Below are 17294 nucleotides of genomic sequence, written 5' to 3'. Positions count from 1 at the left end.
TCGTGCGGATACGCGCTGGGAACCCGCGGCACGCCGCAGGGTGCGGCGTTATCCCCACTGCTCTTCAACATCAATGTGAAAGACCTATCGGTCCGGCTCGACCAAATCGGGCGCATCAATCTCAATTACGCTCTCCACGCGGACGACATCAGCGTCTGGTGCTGCGGTGGATTGGACGCAGCAGTGGAGCGGGCCCTGCAAGAAGCCTTGCGGGTCACGGAAGAATTACTCGAGGGCACGGGACTGGTCCTCTCGCCGACCAAGTCGGAACTCTTGCTGTGTCGGCCCGACAGAAAGGGCCGCAAGTTCGATACGACGCTGGACCAAGTACCGATCGAACTCAGAATGAAGACGGGTCAGCGCATCAAGAGGGTGAATTCTCTCAGAGTGCTTGGACTGGTCCTCAATGCATAGGGCAGCAACGCGCAAACGATCGCGCGCCTGAGCGCGAAGACGGAAAACATGCTCAGACGCGTCTCGCGAGTGACGAGCAGGAGGGGTGGCATCGGCGAAGCCAACCTCCTAAGGATCTACCACGCCTTCCTCATGAGCCTTATCAACTACGTGGCTTCCACACTAAAGTGGTCGCGACCGGAGGAGAACAAGATGGACGCAGTCATCAGGAAGAGCATTAAACGAGTACTCGGCATCCCCGTGACGTCCAGCACGGAGAAGCTCGGAGACCTCGGTGCTGAGAATGCTGCAGACGGGCTCCTTTCCGTCTCGATCCTGGCTGAGCCAATACACTCCAGGTTTGGATCCCCGCTGCCCCACATGCTGTGGCAATGTCCTGCGTTGCACCACTCGCCTTTCAACAGGCAAGAAGACTGGGAAGAAGCCGTCAAGAGCGACGACCTTCAAGCCCAGCTTCGGGATGTCTAAAGGGCCTGCGACAGGACTGAAGGTCACGGTCTTCCGCCCCCGGCACGGGTGAGGCCCGCGACTGTGACAACGTAGTCCGTTAGGACCAAATAAGGTTTCTTGTCTGTCTGTCTGTGTCTCTTCATGTGTCTACACGCGCCACACCACGCGTGTTTACTTAGCTTACGTTCACTGCAATTTATACTGCCCCTACAGCTGCGAGCCTTACACTTCGTGTAATATTCTAACATGTTGCTATCAGCAGAAGCTTCATGTGGGCGAGTTGGTTTGGCATACTTAAGAAAAGAGCGCTACTAAGACGCGTCTACGAAGACGCGAAGACGCGCTGCGACCCCTCGTCCTCGTACGCTCTTCATGTTGCTATCGCATTCGATGCTTTGCCCTTATGGAGAGGTTGTGTCCTTTTTTTTATTTACGTTGCCAAAACGTATGAGGTTGATGTTTCAGATGGCATTATTTCGAGCTCATAAATGACAAGCGCAGTAAAAGTGGCCACCCTACAGCGACAGAAAAAAAATGAAGCAGCTTACGCAGCACCTTACTGTGAACGTGAGCACTTCTAGTCAGACTGCCTCTGAAACAGACCTCTAAAAGAAAGGTGTGCAGCTGGAGGCAAAACAGTTTCAAAGGCAGCCTGGTATTGAGCAGATAATGGCCGAAAGCCTATGTATAAAGGGAAGCGTCTGGTACTCAGGTTATTCTTTTGTCTATTGCTCTAAAACTGTTCCAGTGGCGTTATTTCGCCCCAGTTAACATCCGCATACGAAGCATGTAGGCTACCGCGGATGATCCTGGCAGCCACATACCAAGAGTCACTCACACCTGATAAGTTCTCAACGCGCATCATATGCCAAATATATCCCGCAGGAACGGACTCTGCTTATGTGCCTGCACATCACCAAAAGCACTTGATTTAGGCTTTCAAGATACAACAGATCACTCAGAGGGTATAGCTTTTCTGACGGTTACGCATAAACATCATGATAAATATCTCTGAAACATGCTTGCATCAAGCAACGCTGAGTTGCTTTGAGTTGACAAGCGAGTTCCAGCAATTGTGCGCAGTCTTGAGTGAGGTTTTATTCACAAGACGTACAACAGACTCAGCTGAAGCAGCGCACACACAGCGACTCAGGGCCGCAGTGCGTACCTGTCGCATGCGCCGCCGGAGGATGCTTGGCACAAGACGCGCTGGTCTTCAAGCATGATGCGCTTGTAGAAGATGGTCACGTTGTCGCTACGGCACGAGTACGGGATGGGCTCGCGGTCTCGCGTCCCATCGCTCATCACGTGGTAGCTGCAACGCGGGCGGCGCACAGGTCAGCACAGGAAAAGTCCTCGGATCGACAGAGCCGCAAGATCACATCTGTACGCACGACGGCCAGTAACCCATGGCAAACCATATCACAGAAAGGATCATGTGAACCCTGATTTATGCGGGCAGCCGGCAGTACAAGGCAATGTTGCCGGACCATGGGCGCTATAACGTAGAGCTATTCCAAACTTTTCTATTCCAATTCTGCCATCAGCCCTCCACGATTGGCCAAGAACATTTTTAGGCCACTCCCACTTCGCCTGTCTGTCATGAGTGGTCACGAAAACCGCGATAGCTCCCAATCTCACATGACGTGCACACAATGATTATGCAAGATTTGACCGAGCAAAAGAAAAATTTTTATTACTGGAAGTATTATTGCGCAACAGAAAAGACACGGACGTAAGAGAAGAACACACACCAAGCGCAAACTTTCAATCTCGAAACTTTGCGCCCTGTGTGTGTTCTTCTCTTACGTCCGTGTCTTTTCTGTTGCGCAATAATACTTCAGTAATCGATTACCAACTTACCCGGAATGCTGCTCTCATTAATTATTTCTGATCCGATGCCTTTTTGCCATTAACCCTCAGCTATTGGTCAAAAGGTTTCAGGCTGCACCCACTTCCCCTGTTTGTCACTCGATGTCACCAAACCGCGAAAATTCATTGCAATAAACTGACGTGTGTACGTTAAAGATGCATTAATATGCCGAACAAAACCGCATTTTTTTCTGAATAGCCAGAGACAGGCCCGTTCCGGAAGGAATAGAAGATGGCTGCCTCCGATTGCTCAGACACTGGCTGCTCGCACCTGCTGGAAAGCATGAGTTTATTTGCATATAATGAAACTTTTTGTGTGGCAGTATAGCGTTACCGAGCCTTCTCGGCACGTATGCGACATCGCTCTGCCAACTCTTCCTAGCTGAGGATCCGTTTTATCCGCATTTTTAAGTGTCCGTTGCCCGCCGCCGCGATTTTGGACAGGCCACCGCAAGATAATTAAGGGAAAGCGGACTAATCGCACACGCCGGCACCACCCTTTTAATCCGGTTATCTATTTTCAGTGCGCTGGCTCGGCCCCATCGAAACCCTCTCCACTTGAGCGTGCTCATCGCCTCTTTTCAGCCAATTAGATAAGAAAAACCGCTAAATGACGGCAATGTTATTCGTTTTGAAAGGAAACAAACGTGACCTCCTATAAACGAAGCGAGCGTTTGATTCGGCTGCTCAGGCTACGCTGCGGGTCACCGCCCGATGCCTGTGTTGGCGGTTACGTAAATTTGACGTCAGGAGATTGGAATAAAACACATTGGAATAGTTTGACATTACAGAGCCCCCTGAAAAAATGTAAATAACGCGGCATTGCGAGTTTAACAACTTTGTTTTGATAGATACTCACGAGCTGATTTGGCCACGATTTTTGGCAATTCAGTTTAATAGTTCAGCGCCTGTCCTAATCATCTACGCTTGTGTCACTTTTCCAAGTACACTGCTTCAACAAAAGCTTTGTTTTACCGCGGCTATGATGACGAGGTCAGTTTAGTTAAGTGTTGAGCTTCTCTGATGTTCTGCTGCGTCCAAAACCTAAGTTAGTAATGACAGTGTCAGGTTATCAGCAATGAGACCTGCAGGTGGGAAAAATTGAGATCGTCGTTTATTCATTTATTTCTTCTACCTTCAAGGCCCGAAGGCATTACAGAAGGGAGTGGAAGGAAATACAGAACATGTACAGACGACAGGTTATAATAATAAGAAAATTAAAACATGCTGAGTAACAAAAGTATTCTTCAATAGAAGTCCTAAAAGCAGATGTATCAGTTATGCTAACAATTGAAGCCGGCAGATGATTCCATTCATTCGTAGTTTCAGGACTAAATGAATAAAAAAATAGGTTCGTGCGACAATGTGGAACGCTGAATTTATGGTGATGGTCAGTACGAGATTATATGTATGCAGGTTCGGAGAAAAGTGCAGTTTTTAATTTCGGATTGTAGTAATAAATTTTGTGCAGCAGTGATAAGCGTGCTAATTAACTTCCTACGGGATGAGAGGAGAGATAGACTTAAAGTAGTCTTCATAGATATTACACATAATGTCCGAGAATAGTTAGTAAGAATAAAACGTGCGCTACAATTTTGTACAGATTCTGTTGCATTTGTTAAGTAATCTAGGCCAGGGTCACAGACAGAAGCGGCATATTCAAGCTTAGGACGTATTAGTATTTTGTACAGAAGTAGCTTTAAGTCAGCGGGTGCCATAGAGAAATTGCGGAGGAGGTAACCAAGCGTGCGGTTAGCATTATTAGTGATGTGGTTTATGTATGTTTGCCACGAAAATTTAGATGTTATGTGGACGCCTAAGTATCTATAGGAAGTTACTTCTTTGAGTACAGAGTTCATCAAGTGATAATTGGCTAAGTTAGACGAAGCAGTATTGCGCGAAATCATGATTAGTTTGCACTTTTGGCTGTTAAGTCGCATTTTACAATGTCGCACCAGTTAGATACCTTGTCTAGACCAGATTGATAGACCACTTTACAAACCCTGTAACGTAAACTGCGCGTCATGCGCGTTTTTGAGCACATGATCTTTCATGTATGTACATAGGCTGAGACTACACAGCACTTCTTTCCCTTACGTCCCTGCTTTCTTGCCCTATTGCGTAACATGTTGCAGGTACGAGTAGTTTACTGCAAAGCCGTTATAGTGCGAGAAGGTCATAAGTCTACCATTATTCGATTTTAATTGCTTCGTGCGCGACACCGACCGGTTAGAGCTGAGCTGCGATGCGAAATCGAGACGCAAGCATTGGCTGCGGATTTTTTTTTTTGCCGTCGTTTCCTTTGTGATCTCATGGGGGGGAACTTACCGCAACAGCGCCATCCCAGAGTCAAGAATGACTTGTGGGAAGAGAGACCTGTCCAGTCCGCCGAGAACTCCGGGGCCCGTGAACACCCACCACGTGGCAAATGGCTTCGAGCGAAGGTTGTTACCCGGGTTGAGCCACGTGTGCTCTTGGCAGTACGAGACCAGCTGTTTCCAGGGTATCTTTGAAGCGAGCACTTTCATGTCCGTGACTTCCTCCAGTTTCCGGGCCAGCTCTCGGAGAGTGTGGTCGGAGGGCACGCTGACCACGACACCGTCGGCCGCGCTTACACGCCGCAGCGTAGACGTTTCCGTAGATGATAGAATTTTGTGGAAGACGATCGTGGTCGGCTCCCGGACCACTTGCTCCCGGTATACTTGCCCTTCGTAGGTGTTTTGCAGCGCATTTCTAAGCCGCGTGCAGGTTTTGTCCGTTCGTGCGGGATGCGTGAGTTTTTTGAACAGCGTCATCTCGAGAAGCGTGGCAGGCGAGGCATAGCAGTGACCCGGCCCACCTTCTTGGTAGAACTCCATGTTGAGAAACGCCCTCATATTGCTCGGGTCCTCTTCGAGCAGCTGGTTGTTCGTGTCGGCGGCACTTTGGTAGTCGCCCTCCAGGAAGTAGCCGTAGGCCAGGTACTCCTTGGCGGCGGCGGCGTCCACCGTGCCATCAGCAGCTCGGTCAAGCGCCTCGAGCATCCACTCCTGGGTGCTCTCGCCGTCCTCAGCTTCGCTGGCGGCCACGCCGAGGTGGAAGCAGTCTCTCGCCGTCATCTGGAAGTTGTACAGGGGCGAGTTGGGCTCGGCGGTCAGACCGTCGGCGATCTGCTTGGCAGAGTAGCCCTGGTTTCTCTGAAACTCAAGCACGGCGCGGGCCGCCTTGGAGACGTCCTTGCTGCTCGGAAACTGGTATCGCCTGGCCCTCTTGCTTCCCGGCCGCATGGCGAGCAGCAGCTTGGCGTTGGTGTCGTCCCTGGCCTCCTCGAGCACTTGCACGTAGTCCCTGGCGAGCCGCTTGATGAGCAGGAACGCGTTCATGGGCAGCCCCAAGTACTGCTCGGGATCGACGCCGTCGTACGAGCGCTGCGCCACCTCGAGCCGGTCCAGCCGGCGCCGGATCGACTCGAGCCGGCCGCGCTCGGCGTCCACGTAGCGCCAGAACCAGCGGCTCACCTCGCGGTACGCGCGGCCGAAGTGCGGGTCGTCGCGCCGCGAGCTGACGTAATTGGGCGGGATGCGCGCCTGGCAAGGCTGCACCCACAGCAGAAAGATGGCGACCCAGAGGGCGACCGCTGCCACGGCTCCCGCAACGTTGGCAGGCATTCTGAAGGCGACGGCGCTTTTGGAACGAGAACGCCTTCTTCTTCCTCTTCCGCCTGATGGGTTTTTCTCGCTGGAGTCGAAGCTGATGCGAAAATACTGTATGGGGATGCACTCTGTAGTGTAGTGTCGCCCCCTGTCAGATCTCGGTGTCATCGTATATGTATGTTTTGTAGTTGTTTAGCTAGATGGCGCACCCCCCTTCTGTCATGTGACAAACTTGGAGGTGTCATCTGGCGTGTGAAGCCTTTATTAGCAATAAACGGCGAGTCTTCGTTCCGGTTTTCATCGGGAGCAGTTCGCTCCGTGTCTCCTTCCTGCGCCGGCGCTAACCGCGCGTTCGCCCGGTCGGGGCCCCCCGCTTGCCTGCCGCTGCCGACACAACATCTTTTGGCGACGAAGATGGGATTCCCGCAGCGGTTCCGACCGAAGCCCCGGGAAACCAGCGAGCTTCGTAAGTGAAGCGTCCTTTACGTGTCGGCACGGCCTGCAAACGCCGCCGACGCACTTGGCGTCGCGAGGCTTCCGAGCCTAGGCCTACTCGCCCCCTTGTTCTTCCGTGCCCCATTCCTGCTGCGAACTCCGGCTTGTTTTCTGCACTGTCTCCTGCGCGCTACCGGGCATGGCGTCTTTTACGGCGAACCTTCCCGTTTTTCTGGAATTGCCCGGGCCACCGTTAATTCCATGGTATCGCTGGAAAAAAATTTTTCAGGCCCACCTCGAAGCGGCTGGCGGTGGCGACTGGACGGACGCGCGACGAGCGTCCGCGCTCGTCAGCGCTCTCGGGCGTGAGGGACAACGGAAGTACTTTGCAGACGAGGAGCAGGACGCAGCAAGGCAGTTAACCAGCGCAGCGTCAGCTTCAAGCGAAGCAGCAAGGCAGTCGACCGGCGCAGCGTCAACGTCAAGTGATGCGGTCCCGCCAGCGTCAGAGTTTCCGAGACTCTTGCAGCGGCTTGACCGGCTGTTCGCCGCGTCAACAAATGTCCTGGCGGAACGGCACGAATTCACCAGCCGAAAGCAGTTCGAGGGAGAAGGATTCCTGGAATTCGTGACCGCATTGAAGGAGAAGGCGGTACAGTGCAACTTCGGCACAAGCTATGACGAGCGCGTCCGAGACCAAATCATACATGGGGTAGCGAACGTCAGCGTTCGCGAAAAGTTGCTGGCTCATGGCGAAACCCTGACCCTGGACAAGGCAGAAGAAATTGGACGCTCGTTAGAAGCCTTGCATCGAGCGAACCGCGCGTTCGGCTCCGAAAATGTACGAAGAATCGAGGCATCTCAACTTGGCGTTCCATCGACGGGCCAAGACAGCCGACTTCTTCCGGGAGGCCGCCAAGATGGCCGACGTAGTCCGGGAGGCCGCCAAGATGGCCGACTTCTTCCGAGAAGCCACCAAGAGGGCCGACAGTTCGCACATGGCTCTTCCGGGAACCGTGGTGCATGCGACCGGTGTGGCAGCACGAAGCATATTGCAACGTACAGGAATTGCCCCGCAAGGAACCGGCGGTGCAACGCCTGCCACACGTTGGGCCATTTTGCATCAGTATGCCGGAAAACCCGTACTGTTCAACACGTCTCTTCCGCAGAGACGCTTTCTTCAACTTCCGCAAGGCAGCCGTCCGCGTCTGTCTTGACGGTAAGCGCTTTTGAAACTAAAAAAAGATTTGGAAGTTCCGGTCGTAGTGAACGGCGTCTCCATGCGACTGCCGGTGGATACGGGAGCGTCTGTGTCATGCATGACGGCCGAAGATTTTAGAAATAACTTTGGTCGACAGCACAGGCTGTCACAACCAACAGTGGACTTGAGAAATTTCTCCAAGCAACGCATCAACATTCAAGGCCTGTTTCAAGCCACTGTCCAGTTTTTCCAAAGGTCGTGCTCAGTCACGTTCCACGTAACGACTACAGGAACATCACTGCTGGGTTTAGACGCCATCCAACGCTTGGGCATACAGATCGACGGTACGTCGCTGACATGTCGTCTACCATCGCTTCCTTCAGTACAGAGCCCCACAGGTGTGCCTCCGGGTTTTGATCACCTCTTCAGTGACGAGTTGGGTCTCGTCAACAACTGTGTGCACCGAATTCATCGGCAGCAAGATGCAAAACCAGTATCTTCAAAGTTGCGCAGACTACCCCTGGCTCTCCGTGACCAGGTCACAAATGAATTGCGACGTCTCGAGGACTGCGACGTCATCGAGCGCGTCGAGGCTTCTGAGTGGGTGTCTCCACTCGTGGTGGTGCGCAAGAAGGATGGAACCATGCAGCTCTGTGTAGATCTACGGGAACAGGAGTCTTGTGCCTCACGTTCAAGAAAGGGTCTTGCAGAAACAGTGGCAGACTAAACAGTACGTAGACAAACGTAGAGGTGCTCAGGCAACTCGTGTCAAGGTGGGAGACACCGTCAGAATAAGATTTAACAGGAAAGGATTTTTTAAGTACAGTAAACCTCGTAAAGTCAAGGCCCAGATAGGACTATCTACTTTTTTACTCAGTGATGGGAAGATGTGGCATGTGTCTAAGTTAACCCTAGTGATAAAGGGTTCAGCAGGTAGTACATTGTGTACAAGTGACAAAGATTTTTTGTACTCATATTCAAACTTGGATAGTCATTCCGATGACTCGTCTGTAGCGACAGCGTCTTCTCAGTCATAAGCTTCAATTGAGTAGTCAGTCTGACTGTATCACTTCAGAGTTTACACAGTCAGCAGTCGTTTCTGATTCCATGGGGGAATCGGTAGCATCCCAGGACTTGTTGGGCCTTCGAGAGGAGCTTCCTGGGCAACCCTCTCCAGCTTTGAGCGACAACCACATTCAATTGTCCAACCAGGGGGAGGGAAATAGTGGGACGACTGGGTCTTTAAAGTCGACCGATACGCGTCGCAACCCCCAAAGTTCTTCTGAGGTACGCACGCGTCCTCATCGTGACAGAAAACAGCCTCCGTGGCTCGATGATTTTGTTTCTGTAGTGTAGAGCGTATTGCCGTCTTCGAAATGCCACGGCTAGGGGCCTCGCTGTGACATTTAGGAGACAGTCCACATGTTTCAATAACACAGGTATAAAGTGCTCCTTGTTGCGGTGCAGTGAGTTTTGTGCCGTGTTCCTTGTCAGACTTTGAGTGACTGCCTGTGTTATGGTGCCCAAGACTGGTGCGCGTGTATGTGAACTTGGGCGGGGACGGATTGAATTTGTTGTGGACTTAAGTGCGTGCTTTGTGTGCGACTGGTGCGCATGTGTGAACGTGGGGGGAACGAACTGAAATCGCCTTTGGACATAAGTGCGCATCTTGTGTGTGCGTTTCACTGTATGTTTACTTTGTTTCCAGGGGGGGGATGATGTAGTGTAGTGTCGCCCCCTGTCAGATCTCGGTGTCATCGTATATGTATGTTTTGTAGTTGTTTAGCTAGATGGCGCACCCCCCTTCTGTCATGTGACAAACTTGGAGGTGTCATCTGGCGTGTGAAGCCTTTATTAGCAATAAACGGCGAGTCTTCGTTCCGGTTTTCATCGGGAGCAGTTTGCTCCGCGTCGCCTTCCTGCGCCGGCGCTAGCCGCGCGTTCGCCCGGTCGGGGCCCCCCCGCTTGCCTGCCGCTGCCGACACAACACTCAACACGATCATCATTTTGTTACGTTGCAGAAATAACATATAAACATGTATTTACAATATTTGCGCGAGAAACAACGATGCATAAACAAGATGGCTGTCGAGACCGATTCGACCTCTACGCGCAAATTATTTTCTTCTGACTGGCGCCGCTCTTGGTTGCGCCGTAATAATATATCAATTATCCAACGATTATAGTCACAAAACTAAGCATTCAAAAATAATTTTCTCGACTAAGTGGTTTCCTGGAATGAGGAACTGCCTATAAATTATCTAACTATTATCATCACAAGATTATCCATTCGAAAATAACTTTCTCGATTAAAGAGTAGGGCTTACTGTTTTAGATAACGAAGCTGAATACGATGGTTATCTACTAATTAATTGTTTTTAAGATTTCTAACGCTTCCCACTCTCACGGCACGTGAAAACCCAGGCGAGAAATAAAAGGTCACCGGCGATTACGACACTCCGTAATTTAAATTTGGGCGCAGCTGTTTAGGTCTTTGGAATTCGCGTTATATTGAGACACAGAATTTGAACCTGAACGGCAGGGTCCTCTCGGCGGCGCTGAGCTCGGCGAGCTCGTTAACACGAGCTGCAGACGAGCCGCTTCCGCCGTCCCTCACTGTTCTGCAAGAAAGCGCGAACACGGCACGATGGAACGCGAGGAAGGTGAAGCAGCGCACGCGCAGGGGTTCGGAAGCCCACGACAGCGCCTTGTTTCAACATATGGTATCGGTGGACGCCGCATATGCCTTAGTGATTTGAACGACGTCGGGGCGCCCATAAGTAAACAAGAGTGTCCGCTTGTTTTTAACACTTTCTTTAGATCTGTCTTTACTCAAGAAGACCATTCCAGTATCCCACAGCTAACCGATGTCCACTATCAGTACATGGAACCTATAAACGTGGCTGCTACTGGAATTGCATCTTTAATTTAATTAATAACCTCAAGTTATCAACTTGCAGTGGCATTGACGGCATAAGTGCTAAAATCCTTAAGAACACCGTAAATCATTCCAGCGTTATCCTCTGTAACATATTCGAGCGATCATTGTCTACCGAGGAAATACCTGATGATTGGAAAATCGCTAAAGTTATTCCCATTTTCAAAGCTGGTGATAGACATCATGTCAGTAACTATCGCCCTGTATATCTAACCTGTATCGCATGCAAACTTCTTGCACACATCGCCGCATCAGGCATCGCGCATTACCTTGAACGCAATAACTTCTTTTTCCCAAACCACCATGGATTTAGGAAGGGATATTCGTGTGACACGCAGTTAATACAATTCACCAGCGAACTGTTGTCTAACACGGATGAAGGTTTCCAGACTGACTGAATTTTTCTTGACGACTCCAAGGCATTTGATCGCGTTCCACACTCCCGACTAATAGCTAAACTATCGTCGTTGCACTTACATTCTTCAACGATCTCATGGTTGTGTAAGTTCCTGTCATTTCGTAAGCAGTTCACCGTCGTTGTCGGATATTCATCCGATTTAACTGACGTCTCCTCCGGTGTTCCCCAGGGCAGCGTCTTGGATCCATTACTGTTTTTAGTCTACATCAATGACCTGCCGTCTAAGATTACTTCAACCATTAAACTTTTCGCAAACGACTGCCTAATATATCCGAAAATTAGCTGACCCTTTGAATATTTTGAACTTCAGAACGACTTAGATCAAATCACTACCTGGTGCACATCGTGGCAAATGACGCTGAATCCTGACAAATGCAGAACTGTGACTTTTACCCGCAAGAAGACGCCTTCAGCCTTCCAATATTCACTAAATTCTAGCTCTTGTGCGCATGCGACTTCATACAAGTACCTTTGCGTATATCTCACTGTCAGTCTTTGCTGGAAGACTCACATTAATAACATGACCGCCAAAGCATCGCGTACTCTTGGCTGTCTGAAACGTAATCTTCGAGATGCCCCATTAACCACTCGAAAACTAGCCTATCATACTTTTGTTCGTCCTCAAGTTGAATTCGCCTCGCACATATGGTCACCGCATCAGGCTTATCTAATACAATCACTAGAACGAATTCAGAACCGCGCTTGGTTTTATAACCAAGAAATATGACCGACAGACTAGCGTTACTAACCTGAAGTTCTCGCTATCACTCCCGACACTAGAGCTGCGAAGGAATGTCGCTTTGCTCTGTCTTTTCCACAAAATAATTCATAGTCAGGATCCTAATACCCTTCCCCTTACCGAACCACTTCGTACATCCCGTCGTCTTTGTAATAGCCACAGCTTTAGGCGCGTATCTCGCTGAACCACGGCTTTTAAGTTCATCAGCGCTTCCGCGTGCCATGAGCTACTGGAATGATATTCCTGATCGCATCGTTGCCATTCATGACTGTGCAGTCTTCAAAGACCAAGTACTGCTTTGGTTTTCTTAGCTGTTTTATTAACTGCCTTGTACTTTGTTAGTCACCCTTTTAGCCGCCATTTCAATGTTCCTTCAGAAATTGCATATACTGTGCAATATTTTTCTGGCCTTATATTTGTAGCTTAATACTTGTCATTACTTCTCTGCGTCCTGCGAAACTGTTACCCATTGTATAATGATGCATGAGCTGCTTTATTTGTGTCCTTCATTTTCTGTACATGACCCCCTCACACAATACTCCTATTTGGAGCCTGTGAGTATTTTGAATAAATAAATAAATAAATAAATAAATAAATAAATAAATAAATAAATAAATAAATAAATAAATAAATAAATAAATGAACAAATAAATAAATAAATAAATAAATAAATAAATAAATAAATTACCTGATCGACGAGCGGGTGACGGCGCACGCTAGTATGGCGCCATTTCGTAGCGGGTCGCCGCCGTGGAGCACGTCTCGTGCGGCACTCCGCTTTCCTCCTCACCCTTTCGCCACACTTCTCCGCGTTCCTCCTCGCGCTGTCTTCGCTATCACCGTCTTTCATGCTCCGCTGCGCTCTGCGTTCGTTGTACCGGAAGCACGGCGGTGGCAGTGCCTCAACATAAGGCCAAGAAAACGTTTAGATATTCCTATTTTCCATGGGCATTTGAAATCTGGAATTCGTTGCCACAGGAAATTATAGAATCAGATTCTGTGGATGGCTTTGTCGCAAAATTGGAGCCATAGTTTGGCTGTTCATGAAAGTATTTGAGTGCGTAGTTCAAAGGCAATGCATTGGTTGAGTGATTGGACACTAGTGCACGTGCGTTTGCATACTGCCTTATGATTTCAAATGTAAATATTGCAATGTGCTGAATAGTGGTGTTTTATAGATCCACGATAACTACAAGAATATTATACGACTAATATTGCAATTGTTTTTTTCCCTGATTCATGTCAAACAAAAAAAGTGTCTTGTGTTGAATACCAGTGCTGTTGTATGGCAGTTTTTTTTTGCTTTATATATTTTGTTTTTTTTTCTTTTTTCCTGTTTTTTCCCATGCTCATGTGTATATATTAAATCCACTTCCTGTTTGGGCCTGTGCAAAGGCCTACAGTACTGTTAAATAATAAAATAATAATAAAAACAAAGTAGTAGCGCGTAGTAGTAGTAGTGGCAGATAGCAGAAGTAGGTAATAGAAAGTAGCGTCAGGTTTTGTGGCGGATGGACGTGTTTTTCCAGGGCTCCGTGGCGGCGATGAAATCATAAGTTTTTTTGTGGATGCTTTGAGCTTGTTTCTGTTTTTAACTTGCTGATTTTTTAGCCTTTAAATATTAATTGGGTAGTTTCCTTCTTTTCTCTCTCTTCTTTAGTGTGCGCGGGGTTGTTCCGTGTATATTCGGTTTTGCAGGATAGTGAGAGCGTTCTTTCGCGCCACGTGCTTCAACAAGTGCAACGGGGTGGGACGTTAAGTCTTTATAGCCTTTAAAAGGTAGCTTGGAAGTTACAAGACTAATAGCTATTAGTTGCATCACTAAGTGTGCTTTGGTATCGGGAATATTGCTTTGATAGGAAAGTGAGAACGTGGCCGCGTGGTTGAACACGTCCGAAAACGTGGCATACCTAAAGTCTGTGCTGCATTGATTGCTTTTAAAACATTGGTGAGAATTACTTTGCGGCATTCTAAGGATTTAGATGCTGGGCGTATCGCTTTTTGGTAGAGGGCACGTGCTCTGCATTATTATCGTATTGTAGCATTTCCATTGGAAAAAGCCGTGCAATACATGTCAAGAAAGCCGGGAAAGCGGGCAGTGGGCGAGGGGTCCCTCAAGGCAGACGAGGCGACGGATGAGAAGGGAGAGGGAATCGAGTCAATCGCCACGCACTGTGATGTCGATGCTAGGATGAAGAAAATGGAGGCTTTCCAGGATGCTTGTGTCAAACCGGTCAAAGAGCTCAAAAATGAGCTAAATAGGGAGCGTGAGGCACGGAAGGTAGCGGAAAAATGACTTCAAGCAGCCGAGGAAAAATGTATGGCCACTTTGCTGAGCTAAAATACTGTAGGCGAAGCCTTTCTATGACTGCCTCGGTTGCTGTTGTCTGAACTGCTCAATCTGGGAGCTGGCATCCCCCACTAGAAGTGCCTTGTTGTTGTTGCTGCTGTTGCCGGAGCCTGTTGCGAAGGCTTTGTTGCCGCTTGCGTTCTGCCTCTTTAGCCTTCGTCCCAGAAGACCGGTTGAGTCGCTTCAGTCGCATGCGTTCATTGGCCCTCAACCTTGTGTTGGGAGACTCTGGAAGACGCTGTTCCTTTCCACTCGAATCGCTGTTCCTTTCCACTGTCGCTGAGCTTGCCGCGACTTGCGCTTTCGTTGGGCAGCGCGAGCGCGCTTCGGAGACAACCGACTTACTCGGCTAGCGAGGAGCGTCTGCCCATAGAATAAGGAATCAAATTTAGAGAAGGGAAACTGTACCTACCGCAGTGATACGAAAATAAGCAGCGGCAGCACATGGAACTTAATTACTTAGGTGGACGCCAGAGGGCGCTGTTCAATCCGGAAGCGGAAGTGCGCTTTTTAGAGCGAAATTCAATATGGCCGTTTTTCGCCGGTAGCGTACGCTGGTACGCGCCATGCTTGCCCTGCCGGCTATGTGGCATGCCTCAATGCCTTGGCTGCCGCGTAGCCGGTGCGTTCTAATTGCCAGGAGACCAAAGAGCCTCTACTGACGCCTGTACAAACGAACCACAAGTGAGTGAACAGAGCGTGCGACTTTATTGGCAGAATACGAACAGTGTACATTCTAGTGCGATAGCAGAAATAAAATTTGCATGTCGAGATACGCTGCAATGATTGACGCGAGCGCGTAAACGGCTCACTGTCGTCGTCGCACATGGCAGTCTGGTAACGAGCGACAACCAGCGGCTCAAGCAGATTGGACAGAGTGCCCCACCTGTTTGCAGCGGCAGTCGCCGTTAAAGATGAGCAACTTGCATTGCGAAGCAATCGGGTGAGGCAGGCATCGGCTGCCGCAGCCAGCACAGCAACATGAGACTACCCGGCAGTTTAGAGTTGACTCCTTTCCAACCTGCACGTTTGTTTTCTTTCGGGGGCCGCTAATGTGTGGCTGACTACATTGTCTCAATATGGACAAGTCGCTTTCGTGGACATCACCTGCATCAGCCAGTTTTACGGGCAATTCCACCCATGTGGCTATCAACTCCATACACGTCGGACCATGTAAGCATTATGCTGGTCTCCGTTCATGCTTAATCGCGGCCGAGATAGGCCACAAGCACAATTTGCCCATGGCTGCAGCAGGAAAGAACGAACGGAGAGCACCAGTTACAGTGCGTGTATACTGGGAGTCTATGTCTCTGTGCGGACTGCAGGAGTAAATGCTTACCTCGAGAGACTGCTTACCAACGCAACTGACCAGGCCCCACATCTGACAAATGTAACACGGCGACCACAACCAAGTGGGGGCAGCAAAACCAGATTCTGTGATCAATCACTTCAGTGTAGCTTGCGCAAAGACCCAGGCTATCCAGGAAGAAGAGCAATCATCAACGAGACTAGGAATATGGAAAATGAAAAAGCTTGCATTCAAGAGAGAAGTCACTCTGCTCTGCAAGAATTGCAGGCTAAAAACATCTCAAGAAAAGTAAAATGGTGCATAGCACACGGTGCGCAGGTTAATGAAAGACGCATGCCGATGCTGCATCAGCTATTTCAGGAGAGAAATTGTGCATGACAACATACACTAAAAGATACTGATAAAGGTACGCTACCAGACAGTGACTGGTATTAAGTATCAGCGAAGAATCGGTTGACCTTTATGTTTGGATGAGGATGAATGATCTCTAACGAGAATGGGCAATGAAAAAGCTTGCATTTACAGAAAAAAAAATGACACTTGGAAGAAGGAAGGAAGAAGGAAGAAGAAGACGCCGGAGTGTGCGTACGAATTCTATTCGGCTCTTGTTTCTACCAATGTTTTCGTGGCGATTTTTCACGATTTCAAGGAAATATTTATGCAAGACGGCTTTGTGAAGTTGCACGGACCCTGTGGACACTTTCCTGGACACTGTGAGTGTTTATCTCTACCATCTACAGCGGTTTTGCCATCCTAACGAGGGGAGCTTCTAATCCGACGTGTCGATCGCGGCGACGCTTCTGGCGCGTTGCTCTCTCTTCCACGTCGTCGCCGCCGCTGCATGGGCTACAATTATTGTGCTCAGACATGGAATACCAAGTGGCTGGGGAGGACATTGCCGTGGAGGACATCACCCCGGATCCAGGCTGGCAGACTGCCACGTCTCGCCGCGCCGCAGCCAAACGTGAGAGCGTTAACCATACTCCGCCATATGGCGTGCTGAAACGTGGAGGAACGGAGACCCGCGGCCGTGAAAACGTTAAAAACACCATCATCCGCGCGAGCAGAATGCCGCCGTTGCCAAAAGATGACATCCATATTATTATAAGGCCTCGTGGGGGACTTAACATAGCAAAAGTTGGCCCTGCGGTGGTTGCCAGCGCCATTGCCGCCTCGGCTGGCCTCAGCCCGGCACAACAACACTCGGACACGCTTTGCCCCAACAACAAACAGAATATCTTAGTGACAAGCACTCCGCTCAGAGAAAATGCTAACCGCTAGGTGCGAGTAAAGCAAATTTGCATCCAAGGCGTCACCCACGAGATCAGCGCCTACGAAGCGGCACCACAGTCCATTTGTAAGGGAGTCATCCGCGGGGTCCCCGTGGAAGATGGGCCGACGGACATTGACTCGAAAATCGCCAATGACAGAAATCCACTGGCATTGGCCGCCAAGCGCATAGGCACTACCAGTGCAGCAATCGTGGCATTCGACGGCCATCGAGTGCCCAATTTCGTGCGCTATGGCTCGGTCCTC

At 49.6% G+C, this 17294-nt stretch overlaps 1 protein-coding gene across 1 annotated transcript; it reads right to left on the bottom strand.

Moving 5' to 3' along the window:
• Positions 1-1946: 1946 nt before the first annotated feature.
• On the bottom strand, positions 1947-6652 carry LOC142586016 (prolyl 4-hydroxylase subunit alpha-3-like). Its single transcript, XM_075697230.1, has 2 exons — positions 5065-6652; positions 1947-2179 (listed from the first exon to the last, which is right to left on the bottom strand). The coding sequence occupies exons 1-2, from the start codon at positions 6534-6536 to the stop codon at positions 2014-2016; spliced, it is 1638 nt and encodes a 545-aa protein (XP_075553345.1). The 5' UTR covers positions 6537-6652; the 3' UTR covers positions 1947-2013.
• Between the last annotated feature and the right edge of the window lie 10642 nt (positions 6653-17294).

Source organism: Dermacentor variabilis, chromosome 6, assembly GCF_050947875.1.
Source record: "Dermacentor variabilis isolate Ectoservices chromosome 6, ASM5094787v1, whole genome shotgun sequence".
Lineage (NCBI taxonomy): Eukaryota > Metazoa > Arthropoda > Arachnida > Ixodida > Ixodidae > Dermacentor > Dermacentor variabilis.
The sequence above is the reverse complement of the archived record's forward strand: the minus strand, read 5'-3'. Positions and strand labels throughout refer to the sequence as shown.

Bases quoted from the DNA above. Each gene is read 5' to 3' on its own strand.
- LOC142586016 (XM_075697230.1), bottom strand. From the start codon at position 6,536: ATGACACCGAGATCTGACAGGGGGCGACACTACACTACAGAGTGCATC. The intron at 2,180-5,064 runs GTAAGTTCCCCC...CCCGCGTTGCAG, and splicing joins TCTGGGATGGCGCTGTTGCG to CTACCACGTGATGAGCGATG.